This window comes from Impatiens glandulifera, chromosome 1, assembly GCF_907164915.1.
Source record: "Impatiens glandulifera chromosome 1, dImpGla2.1, whole genome shotgun sequence".
NCBI lineage: Eukaryota > Viridiplantae > Streptophyta > Magnoliopsida > Ericales > Balsaminaceae > Impatiens > Impatiens glandulifera.
The window spans coordinates 38,514,237-38,528,678 of record NC_061862.1 but is presented as its reverse complement, the minus strand read 5'-3'; the positions used below and the strand labels follow the sequence as shown (position 1 = coordinate 38,528,678).

Below are 14,442 nucleotides of genomic sequence, written 5' to 3'. Positions count from 1 at the left end.
AGGACAACCAAAACAAACTTCCATCGTCTACTTTCTCAAAATAAGATATCGATCGAAAGCGAGAAGACCCAAGACGAATTTTTATCGTCTACTTCGTAACAAATAAATCAGGTTATCTCGACATCTATTTTTTCAAGCTCAAGATCTGACAAAACATTTGTCATTCATCTTGCCTTGAACGTTGCATACTCAACCAACTTGAACCTTAAACTTCTCTTTAAATAAATTAACTTACAATTTGCTAGTTTTTTCAACCCAAAAACGACTAATAATTAAAGAATATCCTTTCAAGATTCACCATCTCTCTTCAATTGTCTTCACAAATGCTTCAAATGATCATCTATAGTTTCTCCAAAAGAAATCATGAATATTCTTCCATTTTAATTGATCAAACTCATCTAGCCTTTTTTTCACGACTAGAAATCTCATTCAAGGTCTCAATCATCTCCTCAATAAGATGACAAATCAATCATATCATTCATCTAAACTATGATCCACAATGCATAGACAATTAAGATAGAACAAAAGAGGTAACAAAATCATCACCTTTGAATTAGTTGAGTCTCTAAATCTAGCCCCTTTTTTATGACTAGGAATCTCACTCAAGATTTTATTTATCTTCTCACATTAGAAGATAATGCAATTATTTCTTCTTGGTTCGTTTAAGAGTTGCTATCAAAATATCTCCATTTCAACTTATAAGTGTCTTTCACATGTCTTTCTTTTCTTGGTCTTTCATTCATATTGTGTGTTAACTAGAATTTTATCAATCCTTAATCACCCGCCAAATCAATGCAATCTTGCAATTTGACCCGAATGATTGCCCTGTCAACATGTCGACAATATTGTAATCGGTAAACACCATTTTGATAACAACTTTTCATACTCGATCATGTTTTTGTCAAATGTAAAACACATAATCTCACCATCGTTTTCATCTTGATTAGCTCTTCTAATATGTTTCTTCAAAAAGATAAAATGTCATAACCAAAAAGATACAAACTTGTTTGTCCCAAACAAGTCAAATAAAACTCAAATTAGGAATAAACTTTATGCCCCAACTTCGAGACGTCCTAACATTGATCCGACTGTTAAATATGTAGAGGAATGAGTTACCAACCTCTTTACAAAATCTCAGCTCAATTGGACTCTGTTTGAATCTGCGATTGTCAGTTTGATGAATCCTACGCGACTATATTGGCGAAAATATACTGCTAGATTTTCTCTCTTTGCCTCTCTTTTAATTTTGACTTTTTCAATAACAGTTTTCTAAAGAAAAATCTCTCTAAACTCATTTTATCCGAGAATTTCTTCAAGTCAAAGCCCTCGACATAATGAAATTTTTGCTACTCTTGACTATCTCTAAGTGTATGTCAATAAGAGCTTCAAATAATGTCACTCATGTATGTCAAGACAACAATCAGTTATAAAACCTCCAACTAATTTTATACAAACATAAAAATGTATCGTTTGTTATCCACATTCTTCTAGCCAAATCATGCATATAAAGAATCTAACAAATCATTTATATAATTAGTGCACCCTTCACTCATACCTTAGAAATTATCATAACATCGATTAGAAACTTTATGTTGAATTGGAATTGATCTATTCACCTTAAAAAAACGCCCATTTTATTTTTTAAATCCAAAAAAAATGGGTTCTTGTTCTTAACCTCTAGATCAGAATTGCAACTTAAAGGATGATTAAAATAGTTTTTAAATCTGATAGCGAGCATTTCTAAACCATTCTTGATCGATTTGGAGGGTGTTGGCTCGATTTCACAAATTTTCATTAAACTCTAGGTTTGTAATTGGTACTTAGTGTAGATTTAAGTTAGACGGTTGTTTATTATAGTTGCATATTAGTTCCTAGAGATACAATAAATCTTTCCAAAAGCTTAAAAATTCAATTTTGGTTAAAAATCAAGAAACCCATTTTCTTGTCAAGATTCCTGTCGAAACTCCAACGACACCCCGACTTGTTGAATGACGACCTTTGGAATGTGAAGAAAGATCATGAGAAAATTAATTTTTGTATTTTTTAAATGCAAGATATATGAACAAATGTCAAGACAAAAAGTTTAAAATAGAGACAATCACTTTTGACGGGTAAGAATGATAAAACGCCTAGGTCCTTTCTTAATTGAAACAAAGGTAGGGACCTATACTTTTTTATAGAAGACATGAAAAGAAAAACCGGAGAGAAGGATTGGTTTATGGCATAGGCGGGAGAGGCACAAGCTAATCTTTTACTGGATGAAGGCCGGGGGCGGTATAAAGGATAGGCTAGTCCAGCTAGATTCTCTAAAGCTAAAAAGGTAGTTGACCCGAGGCATCTTCTTACCACGTGATAAACAAAAGGGAACCTCCGATCAGAGCTCTAGTGCGCCTCAAAATCCAAAGGCAAGCTAGAGCGATAGAAAGGATAGACCCTCGCGCGAACTACTAGAAAATGGTGAGACTACTTTGAAAGAGGCGGGACACATCGATGTGTTGGTCGAATTTCATCAATTAAGGCAGCAAGGCAGCTTGAAGGACTATCATAGCAAGTGGATGGAGCTCAAGTCCTTGTCATCGACTAGTTACTCAAGAAATTTTGTTTGAACACACAAAATATTTTTTTCCCTTAATTTTAGAAGAAATTAGGTAGACTATGAAAACCAAAATTAATTTAAAATCAACCCAAAACTTATAAATTCCAAATGAGAGGGTCGAAGAGAGAGGTCAATAAAAAGAGGTTAATTTTTTTTAAGTTTCAAAATTTTGTTTAATTTTATTAAGAAAAATATTGACAATTTTATTTTAAGTTATGTACAAACTTGAGAGACTTCAACAAATAAATAAATGTAATTTTTGTGAGAATAAACACAGTTATAAATAGTTCCATCTTTCATAATTCTAAACCTACCTTGTTAATCTCTTAATTTCTGCTACCTACCTACTTATGCGAGTTTCGAGATTTCAATGCTTTTCTTCTTCAATCCCGTCCAATTTTTGACAAGTAAAAGTTCAATTGGGACATTGTCTTCAATCTCTTCCCTTCTCCATCAGCTCCTGACTGAATACAATCTGGATGCTCATGATCTCACAAGCCTAGACGCTTCATGTTCCTTCTTCAGCCGGATTGCTCAAGGCGAAGAAACCCTCTCATGGACAGAGGCTGCAGCTTTGGATCTCTGCAAGAAGAAACTTCTCAGCTTTGAGTCTATGACAGCGCCCGTGAATTCTGTTCCAGGTGGGGGAAATCTCAAGTGCTAATCGGACCGGTCATAGCATTGGGGTCAACAATTTATATGAACTATCATAGACATTTAGTATCACTCTCCTCTTTGAGGAGAGATGGATTTCTCCTCTGGATTCAAAACCCTTTTCAATGACCATTTTCTCACCTTTCATCTTCTAATCTGAACTCAGTCTGAGAATAAGATGGATTGAGAAAAAAAAGTTAGATTAAATTTCAGGATTTTTAATCTGTATACAAAACTCTATTTCAAAGAAATGATTATTACCTTTCATCTTCCAATCAGAACTCCATTGATAATCACCTAATAAATCTTAATCTTCTGTATCATCTGTGGTTTATTTGTGCTCTATTACTTGTGATAACAGTTTATTTATAAACTTTCAAATGAGAAGCGGCGGCTATTTGAGAAAATGTTGCTAGGTTAAGTTCCGGACATTTCCTATGGGCTCACCAGGTCCAGTTTTGTTAATTAGACTTTAAAATTTTATCAATTATTTGTGAAATGGATTTAAACTTATAATAAAAATTATATTGGGTTTGTCGAATCAGAAACAAGAAAATTATTTTCAACTTTAAATTATTCATTTAGTCCAATTTTTTTTTAACTAATATATAAAAAAATTATTTACAATTTCAACCTGAACATGAAGCATTTTATCCTGGAAATTGCTTCTATGTGTGACTTCATTTTTTAAGACAAACAGTAAAGTACAATCTAATAAATCATAAATTTGAATTTAAATTATATAATAATATTATATTGCACCAGATTAAATGCGAAAAATATTATTTTAACCACAATAAATATTTGTTAAGAAGTCTGCAAAAGTTATCCAGTTCCATTAATATTCCAACCTATTGAGTACTTATCAAAACAACCATCATCCATGCATTCACATACAAAAACTATAGTTGATATTCCAACATATTGAGCACTCATCAAAAAAGAACAATCATCCATGTATCCACATCCAAATTAATATTAACTATACCTCAAAAATTAGTTTTGAAAATGTAATTATAATATAAAAATAAATGAAAAGAGATTGAAATTAATCTTTACTTATCAATATCAATATGAAGGCTAAAATATTGTGTGAAGGATTGAGTTACTTTCTAAATCTAAAAATATGAGTTTATGTATGAGCTTAATTTTCAATTGGAATTTTTACACACAAAATAAAGATCTTCAATTGTCGAGCTAAATTTAAGTTATTATGCATAAATTCAAACACATAAATTTTTGCAGTTTTACTTCCCACATATTTAAATCCTCATATTATCCTATTTTCATTTTGTGCTGAAAATCATTTTATAAGGTGATGTTCTAACCTTCCATCCTCTAATGAGATACCTGATTACCTTGTCCATTATAAATTATCACGTTTTCGAAATCTTGATCGACTTTGTATTCTTCGATTACGCCACCGACTCTCCATATGCGTTTTGGTTAGCTAGAACGTTTGTCCAAATGCAACCCCACTACAAACAAATCAACAATTCTAAAGAACACATTCCCTATTTCTAGGATGGGAATTGAACCTACCACCCTCTTATGACGATTTAATTATGCCCTTGTTTTTCATATACGTTCCCAATGTCAACAATTTGATTAGAACTAGGGTTATGTGAACACGGTGAGACAAACATAACTGTGGTATCAAACTCGTAATATAATAAATTATATATTGTTTTAAAGAGAAGTTAGACCGTTGTATTTACATTAAAAAAATAATTTTAAAAAAGTCACTAAAAATTCAAGAGAGAAACAATTACAAATTTCAAACATATCACGTTGTTAAAAAAAAACTTTAAAAAAAGAGACAACATGCTGGACAACTAACTATTTTGATATATTTCAAAAATAATTTAAAGTCTAAATTGAAAAGATGGTAAATCAGGATAACCTTACCTATCCTCTCAAAATGTAAGTCTGTAAATCAAACTCAAATTTAAAACACTTATTAGTGTCGACTGGTTCGAGTTTTTGTGATGAAATTAACAGTCAATGAATAATTTGAATAAAGTTTGGTATTTCCTTGATAAAATGCTTCACTTTTCTCTATTCTACTAATCCTTATGAGGTTAGTGCATGGTCAAAGGTAAAGATTGATATTAGTAATTACATTCTTAACTTAAAAGTAAATTTTGTGTTATATAAATTGAATCATTTATTCATACAAGATTGAGGCATACATTAATGATTTAAATTCCTATATGAGAGCTTAAATTGATGTTTTAGATTATTATGACAACCTATCCTATGTGGCCCAACTAGGATAGATGAAGACTTGTTTATTTACTTATTGAACAAGTTAAAGTTTGTGACGGTCTATTAATCTATTATTCACATTGAAACAAATATATGTATAGAAGTATGGTAGTAACAACAGCATACGACTCTCAGTCGTTACTTATATATCTATAATGAACAACTTTATGAGTCTATGACAATGTCATGACTCATTACTATTAGGATTGGGATCGTCGCTGGAGACTGGGGTCTCTTTAGGTCGAACGTTTACACAACACACCGGGTGATACTAACCATGTTAGAGGTTAATACCAGTCTCAATACTACGCAAGTTGTCACAAACTCTTGAACCGAGTTCAAGTGTGGAACTGTTTGTTTCAACTTGAAGCAACACACACAGTTTGGATAGCATGTAAGAAGGTAGGAAGTAGAAGACAAACACAACACAAGATTTTATGGATGTTCGGAGATAAAACTCATACGTCACCCCTTCTTCTCAACCTCGAGAATAATACTCTTCTTAACCTTGAGAAGAGTATTCACTAAAAGATTTGGTTAAATACAACACACTTGTACACAACCCAGTCGAACATCCAGGACATAGTTGCTGCCTGCTTTCGAACTCCTAGCACATACAACACTTGTTGATAAACACTCTATTAACTTACAAAGAACTTGATACAATGATTTTCGGTATGATGCTTAAATAAATACTTGAATATGTTTGTAGAGAGAGAGTATTTGATTAGCAAGAGAGTTCCTTCTTATATATCCAAAACACACAGCAACGGTCATATTTTCTTTTACAAGGGACATGGTGAGATGCGATCCCTGATCACTTGCATTACAGACGAGAGTAGTTACCACTACACTACAACACCTTGTTGTTATTTTTAAGACAATTAATATACTTAACATGACTTAACAGTTATATATAATTTAACTTATATATTTAATTAAACTTAGTTTTATTATTCATTATGAAAACTTTTCATCATAAATTCTAACAATTACTGATATTGTTGTCATTTCTCTAAGAGCCGGTAGAGATATGTTGTGAAAATCGAAGCGACAAACTAGAGTATCGGTAACGGATATTCGTTACAGGACGATTTTTCTACTAGTGGTTATCACTCAATTCAGTAAATAAAATACCTTCTATTTATTTTTAAAATATATATATATATATTATCATATATTAATACTTTTTAAGTTATTTACTTTAAAAAATACATTCTCAAATTTATCACAAATTAATATCTTATAAATAATCCAAAGATTATTTTTAAAAATATTATTGGAACAAACTTCAAATTGATCGTTATCTTTTAAAATATTATTGTTACCCTGTCATTTTTATCTAGTTTATAAAATAAAAGTAACATATTAGTGGTGAAAGAACAAAATGAAATAAAAATTAATGTTCCATAATAATAAGTTGTGTAAAAGTAAATATAAGCACTCTCTTAATTTTAGAGTTGTTAATTAATCTATATCAAAATTATTGAAATTTGACCTAGACACTGTAACGAAGTCACAACCAGGACCTCGATGATCGAACAGTGAAGAAATTATATTGGAAAGTGAATAGAAACTCTAGATAATGAAAACAAACTGAAATGAGATTCTGTCTATTGAACTTGATAGAAAGTAACACGGTTACAATTCTTAAATAAAGTAAACATTACTAAGACTCTTAAACTAAGACATGAAGAGTCTTATTTATTAGATAAGATCAAGAGTCTTGGACAATCCAAGAGACTCTTGCATAACAAAAAGATTCCTTAATTGTTATTGTTATTATTACTTTAATTTCTAACACTCCCCCTTAAAGTGATGCCCGATGAACTAGTCCCAACTTAGATCGTAGATTTTCGAAAGGACCTTTAAGAAGTGCTTTTGTGAAGATATCAGCAACATTGTCTTCACTCCCTACTGCAACCATCTCAATGATTCCCTCTAATACTTTTTCACGAATAAAGTGATGCTCCAACTCAATGTGTTTTGTCCTCGCATGAAACACAGGATTTGAAGTCAATTTAATAGCACTCAAATTATCTCCATGTATAGGAACTGGATGATCAAACTTGACATGAAAATCCTCCTAGAGTCTACGAAGCCATATGCACTCTTGTGCTGCGTGAGTTGATGCTTTGTATTCCGCTTCTGTTGTAGACAAGGATATCGATCCTTGTTTCCTACTACTCCAAGATATGCTAGTGTTTCCACAAAGAAAAACAAACCCAGATGTGGACCTTCGATCGTCTCGATCTCCAGCAAAGTCAGCATCTGCATATCCTTGCAAGACAAATTTCGCATCTTTCTCATATAGTAGACCAATATCTAGCGAGGTATTAATATACTTCAAAATTTTCTTCACTTATTCGAGGTGTGGTTTCCTTGGCTCCTGCATGTATCGACTCACCACTCCAACTGCATAAACAATGTCAGGCCTTGTTATAGTCAGATAAATCAAACTTCCCACAAGAGCACGATAAGGACGAGGATCTGGTAGACATGTTCCTTCGTCTCGACTAAGTCTGGGATTTACGTCGAGAGGAGTATAGCTCTTTTTTCCATCAGTCATACCAAATTTTTCTACCAACTTCTTTGCATAGTTGATCTGTGATACAAACAACCCTTTATCGAAATTTTCGATTTGCAGACCAAGGAAAGTTCCAAGTTCACCAAGCTTCTTCATCTCAAAACGAAGCGAGAGCTCATCTTGTAGACGAGCAACCTCATCATAGTTACTGCCCGTTAAGATTATGTCATCCACATAAAGAAGCACCACCACCATCTGTCCATGATTCTGCTTTATAAATAGACTTGAGTCGGATTCTGAAGCCTTGTACCCGCAAAATTGAAGATATTCTGCAATCTTTCCATACCAAGTACGCGGGGCTTACTTTAATCCATATAGTGCCTTCTTAAGTCTACAGACCAATTGGGAACCATCAGTCTTCTCGAATCCAGGTGGTTGTTCCATATATATTGGACGATCAAGTTCTCCGTAGAGAAATGCATTCTTGACATCCAATTGCCACAACTTCCATCGAGAACTTGCTGCTAAGGCCAACATAGTGCGAATTGACGTCATCTTCGCAACTGGGCTGAATGTCTCCTCGTAATCTTCTCCATACTTCTGTGAGAATCCTCGAGCGACCAATCTAGCTTTGTATCGATCTATGCTTCCATCAGCCTTTCTCTTGATTCGATACACCCACTTACATGTGACTGTTTGAGTATCAGGAGGCTTCGGAACAACGTCTCATGTCTCATTCTTCTTGAGAGCATGCATTTCCTCTTCCATTGTTGTCACCCATTCCTTGACATTTTTTGCTTCATTATAAGAAGTGGGTTCTTCGTCGTCTATTGCGTTTGCCAAGAAACAAGAGAAGGTTGTTACAAAATTATCATCCCTAAATCGAAGGGGCCTTACAATGTTCCTTTTTGGTCGAGATTCCCCATTCTGTTGTTGACTTGATTCTTTCTGATGTGGACTTCCTGGTAACCTTTCACCTTTGGCTCCTTCATCGACTGAAGTATCTTGAGCTATGTCAGGGCTCCCCCTGTCACTATTATCACTACTACAGGAGCTTCCCATAGACGTGGGAATGGGAAGATCAGTCTGAACAATTTCTTCAACATCCTTCATATAGTGCGAAGAAATTTCGTCGAAAACAACATCTCTCGACACAGTGCATTTGTGAGTTGATGGATCCATACACCGCCACCCTTTCCTTCTCTGGTCATAGCCGACAAACACGCATTTGACTGCCTTCGCATCCAATTTGCTCCTTCTCGAGTTTGGAATATGAACATAACAAGTAGATCCAAAAACTCGAAAATGTTTAACATTTGGCTTAAAACCAAAAAGCATCTCGAATGGAGATTTGAACTCATTTGGGCTAAGCGGAACTCGATTGATGACATGAGCAGCACAACTCATGCCTTCTGCCCATAACTGCCTTGGTATATTCTTCATATACAACCAAGACTTACAAGTCTTTGTAAGGTGTCGAATCTTCCTTTCGGTTATCCCATTTTGTTGTGGGGTCTCAAGGTAGGAGAGTTCTCTTTTTATGCCATTTTGTCTACAAAACAATTCAAACTCTTTTGAGCAAAATTTCCCACCATTGTTTGTCCGCAATACTCGAATTTTCCTTTCCTGTTCTCCTTTTACCGTCTCCTTGAACTCGAGAAATTTAGAGAACACTTCAGACTTCTCTTTCACAAAGTACACCCAAGTGAACCTGGAGAAATCATCCACAAACAGCAACATATATTTACTTCCCAAGTATGAGGCAATTTGAGTTGGTCCCATCAAGTCATTATGAATTCGATCCAAAGGATCCTTACTTCTCGATACAGAGTTGTCGAAAGGAAGTCGATGAGCCTTCCCATATTGACATCCTTCACACACACTGCCCTCCTCAATTCTCAGATCTTCAGGTAGACCTTCGATAAGTTTCTTTCGAGACATAACACTAAGCTTAGTCATATTGACATGCCCAAGTCTTGCATGCCATAGAAAGGAGGTGCTTTTGTCGTTCACCCTTTCTATGTACGAATTTGAAGCTGAAAGGACAAAGAGATCATTTACCCGAGTTCCAGTGTGGACCACATCCGCCTTGATTTCTTTCACGTTCCTTAAGAACTTCACATCATTTGGACCAAACAACACCAAATTTCCAACGTCTACAGCATTTGCAACCGAGAAGAGATTCTTCTGAATTCCTAGAACGTGGTAGACATTCTTCAGAGTAATAGATTCTCCTTGATCGCTTTCAATGACAACTGATCCTTCCTTTTTAACTTCGTGAACCGAGTTATCAGCCGTGACAATGCCAGCGCCCCCATTATGAACTCGACTCGACGACAACACAGAACCATTTCTAGTAACATGATGTCCGCACCCTGAATCGACGATCCACCTTTGATCGATCTCCTGTTTACCATGAGAAGCCTCTGTTTTCTTTTCCTTCGAAGTCGTCACATCGACATGAAAAGCCTTGTCCCAGTCCTCCTCAACACGCTGGTTAGACTTTTCTCCGAAATTTGAACCAGCAAAATTTCCATTCAAATTTACTCGACAGTCTCTCTTGAAGTGTCCAGTCTTTCCGCACCTGAAACACTTAAGGGACTTCTTAGGAATATTTGAAGAATCTTGACCTGTTTCTTCCTTCTTCGACTTTCTCTTTTTCCAGCTCGATTTCTTCACGAACAACGCACTGTTCGACTCCTCCTTTATACTCGTTCTAGCCATTTGTGCGGCCAACGACTCTTGAGATGACAAGAGATTTTCAAACTCCTCGAGTGAAGGTTGTTGAGCCCAACCTTGAATCGAGGTGATGAATGATGTATATTCGGATCGAAGTCCTCGAACAATATGCCTCTTTGTTCAAGCCTCTGAGATTTTCTCATCTGGATTCAATAAAGAAATTTCTGAGCATATGTTCTTTACCTTAAGAAAGAACTCCGAGACAGATCCGATTTGCTTTGCGGCTGCCAACTCGTTTTCAAGCATCTGGAGAAGAGCCTCGTTCTTCTTATTGAAAAGACGATCAAGCGTTTCCCAGATCTCACGAGCAGATCCACAACCGATGATGTGTTCGAACAGATTGTGGGAGATTGACCTCTTCAACACAAATTCTGCCTTTGCGTTGAGTCTCTTCCGCTTCTTCGATGCTTCCGCATTTTCAGCAACATCCTCAGGAGCTACATCATCATCGTCTACGACGATGTCCCACAAATCTTCCCCAACCAGGTACGATTCCATACAAGTTTTCCATATTCGGTAGTTTGACTAGTTTAACAACTCCAAACCGAGTCCAGCTACACGACCACCACTTTCCATATCGAATAACAACAATATCTTCTTCAACAATATTACCAAAGCTTTGATACCATGTAACGAAGTCACAACCAGGACCTCGATGATCGAACAGTGAAGAAATTATATTGGAAAGTGAATAGAAACTCTAGATAATGAAAACAAACTGAAATGAGATTCTGTCTATTGAACTTGATAGAAAATAACACGGTTACAATCCTTAAATAAAGTAAACATTACTAAGACTCTTAAACTAAGACATGAAGAGTCTTATTTATTAGATAAGATCAAGAGTCTTGGACAATCCAAGAGACTTTTGCATAACAAAAAGATTCCTTAATTGTTATTGTTATTATTACTTTAATTTCTAACAGACACTTGCTTGAAATATAGCAACTAGCAACAAACAAAGAAAACTGAAATAATAATAATAATAATAATATGCATCCATACAAATGAATCTCATGTCTTTCCAAACATTGTCGAATCTCTTCCAATACACAAAATACATTTTTTATTCAAATAATAATATAAATAATTAGCTTTATATGAATGCTCTAAAAAAAGTTTTATAATATTTGATTGTCATTTTTAAAGGAAAGTATTTGATTGTCAATTCATAATTTAAGACTTTCTAACATTAAATAAACAGTTAAACATAAAAATATTGTCTTTATATCATAACTTACAAGTTCTTTTAAATAAACATAAATCACCTTCAAAGTTTCAAAATGCGTGATAATACATTTATAATTGTTATCTATTTTACACTTAATTTAATATGGATGCAACTAATTTTATTCAACTTTTTTAATAATAATGTTCCAAATATAATGTTTTAAAAATTAATCTATATAGATCATGATTACATTTATAAATATATTTGCACCATTTATCCAAATAATTATTATGTCGATTCATTACATCTATGTGATTAGCTATAAGTGGTTGGTTTGTGTGTAATTGTGTAATCTCAATATTTTAATATTATACGTTCAATGGCTTGCAATGTGTAATATCTTAATAATAATTTCATTCATTCAATATTGTACGACATAATATTTTCCTTTGCATTTTATCCCCATACAAATTTAAAAATATTAAAAAAGAGATGCAAAGAACAAAAACAATACCTGTATATTTTTTACTACAATTGAATTAGACATCATGACTTATCAAAAAATTGAATAGATAAATAAATTAATTATTACCCAATCTCCTAGAGCTAAAAAGTCGACTAGAATATGATTTAGCAAATCTCTTTTCACCCTCATAGAATGAATATCAATGGATATAATGGATATAAGTAATAAATCTCTCCACATGGATTGAAGCCCCATTATTGCAACAAAATAAGACAGAATTTCTTACTCGAATAATGATTTGAACACGATATAAACACGAGTCTATACGATCACGACACGAACATATATTTATACGATCATAAGTTAGCACGACACGAGTATGAATCGACACACGAATCGACACGAACACAATTAGTTATCGTTTAGCCCAAACTTGATATGACATAACTCAACATTTTCAATTACTTTCTTTATAGTGTCTTAAAAAAATTTCATTTTCAACTTTTACAATTACTCTTTCTTTTTCAACTTTATTAAAGTATCAACCAATATTACAGTATGAAGATAGAGATAATGAATGCAAATTTGGTATTACCTTGTTTCTTATCAATCTCACATTCATATTATCAGAAGATAAATAAATAAGTTTATCCGAAGGCTGTGGATCTAGAGAAGTCGTCAGTAAAGTAAAAGCCATAACTAGACATGCAGCTGAAGCGAATTATAGACACTAAGCTATTCTGAGAGTAAGACCACTCACTGTACCCGGGTTTCCTAACATTCTGATATCAAACACTCAAAACCACTTAGCAAAACAGTTGTTCTAATCCTAATCTTATCTTAAAATCTTAATCAACCACTATATTTGTATTCGTGTCTTAACAATGCAGAAATTTGCAGAAATTTGCAGCTCGTGAGACTTCAGTTTGGTTGAATAAGCACAACAATCGTTGGCTGTAACTACTACCAACGCAAGAAAGATATGCTGAAAGACAGAGTTGTAAACTCACAATTCTGATGACTACAACAGAACAATTCCAGACAACTTATTGAAGATTCAGGATGAAAATAGAACAAGGCATCACGTACCCTATCTATACAAATCCTAAGATAAATTGAATCAACACAAACCGACATGATACAACAAGATATTATTACGAAACAAAACGACACGATACAATATTATCGATCTCAATCGGGTCGTGGGTTGGACACGAGACGACACGATCACGACACGCTTAAGATTTATATGATTGTAACACGATCACGAGTTGACAAAGAACACGATTATAGACACGTGTCGTGTCTATACTCGTATTGTGTCTGTGTCGACTCGTGAACATGTTACGATCGTATAAATTCATGACTGTGTCGTCTAATGTTGTACCGTGTCGGTTCCGTACTAATACTGTGTTGTACCGTCTCGATTCGTATTGATTAAACCCATTACACAAATGTACGCCGGACACCTAATTAACATACTCACATTCTCATATTGTTCAACAATCTGAACCATAAAAAATGCTCACCATCTTAATTACTTAAGATTTCTATTATGATTAGTTAACCTAATACTTGTTATACACTAAAAAAAAATTAAAAACAAATTGAATAAATTCCACAAATAAATTATTTGAGAATCATTACCTAATTACGTACCTAACTTTCAACGAAATAAAGAAAAAGACACCTCAAAAATGAAAAACATGTCATTTACAGTTTCTTCTGTACCCCATGTTGTCTGTCTTTTTCTTTTCTTTCTTTTTTTATTCCATTAATAAAATTCCATCCGGCCACTTTAAAAAATAAATTAAAAAATTAAAAAATCTATTATTTGTCCTCTAGCTATCCGTTTTCTCACATTCTTATATTATTATTATTTTTAAAATTCAATATGTATTGAAACCGCTTTAAATGGTTTAGTATATTAATATTTTAACTAGATGAATCCAACATCCATTGTTAATGTCTGTATGTAGCTGATTTATTAATAAAAGAAAACAAAAAGTAAAAATAAAAGA

General features: G+C 33.7%; 1 protein-coding gene across 1 annotated transcript; it reads right to left on the bottom strand.

Moving 5' to 3' along the window:
- Positions 1-7,328: 7,328 nt before the first annotated feature.
- On the bottom strand, positions 7,329-8,300 carry LOC124925089 (uncharacterized mitochondrial protein AtMg00810-like). Its single transcript, XM_047465064.1, has 3 exons — positions 7,926-8,300; positions 7,575-7,843; positions 7,329-7,509 (listed from the first exon to the last, which is right to left on the bottom strand). The coding sequence occupies exons 1-3, from the start codon at positions 8,298-8,300 to the stop codon at positions 7,329-7,331; spliced, it is 825 nt and encodes a 274-aa protein (XP_047321020.1).
- Between the last annotated feature and the right edge of the window lie 6,142 nt (positions 8,301-14,442).

Excerpts from the sequence above, each read along its gene's own strand:
- LOC124925089 (XM_047465064.1), bottom strand. The coding sequence starts at position 8,300 with ATGGTGGTGGTGCTTCTTTATGTGGATGACATAATCTTAACGGGCAGT. Across the intron at positions 7,844-7,925 it reads TTGTTTATGCAGTTGGAGTG|ATATTGGTCTACTATATGAG; the intron begins GTGAGTCGATAC and ends ATACCTCGCTAG. Across the intron at positions 7,510-7,574 it reads ATGTCAAGTTTGATCATCCA|GACAAAACACATTGAGTTGG; the intron begins GTTCCTATACAT and ends GTTTCATGCGAG.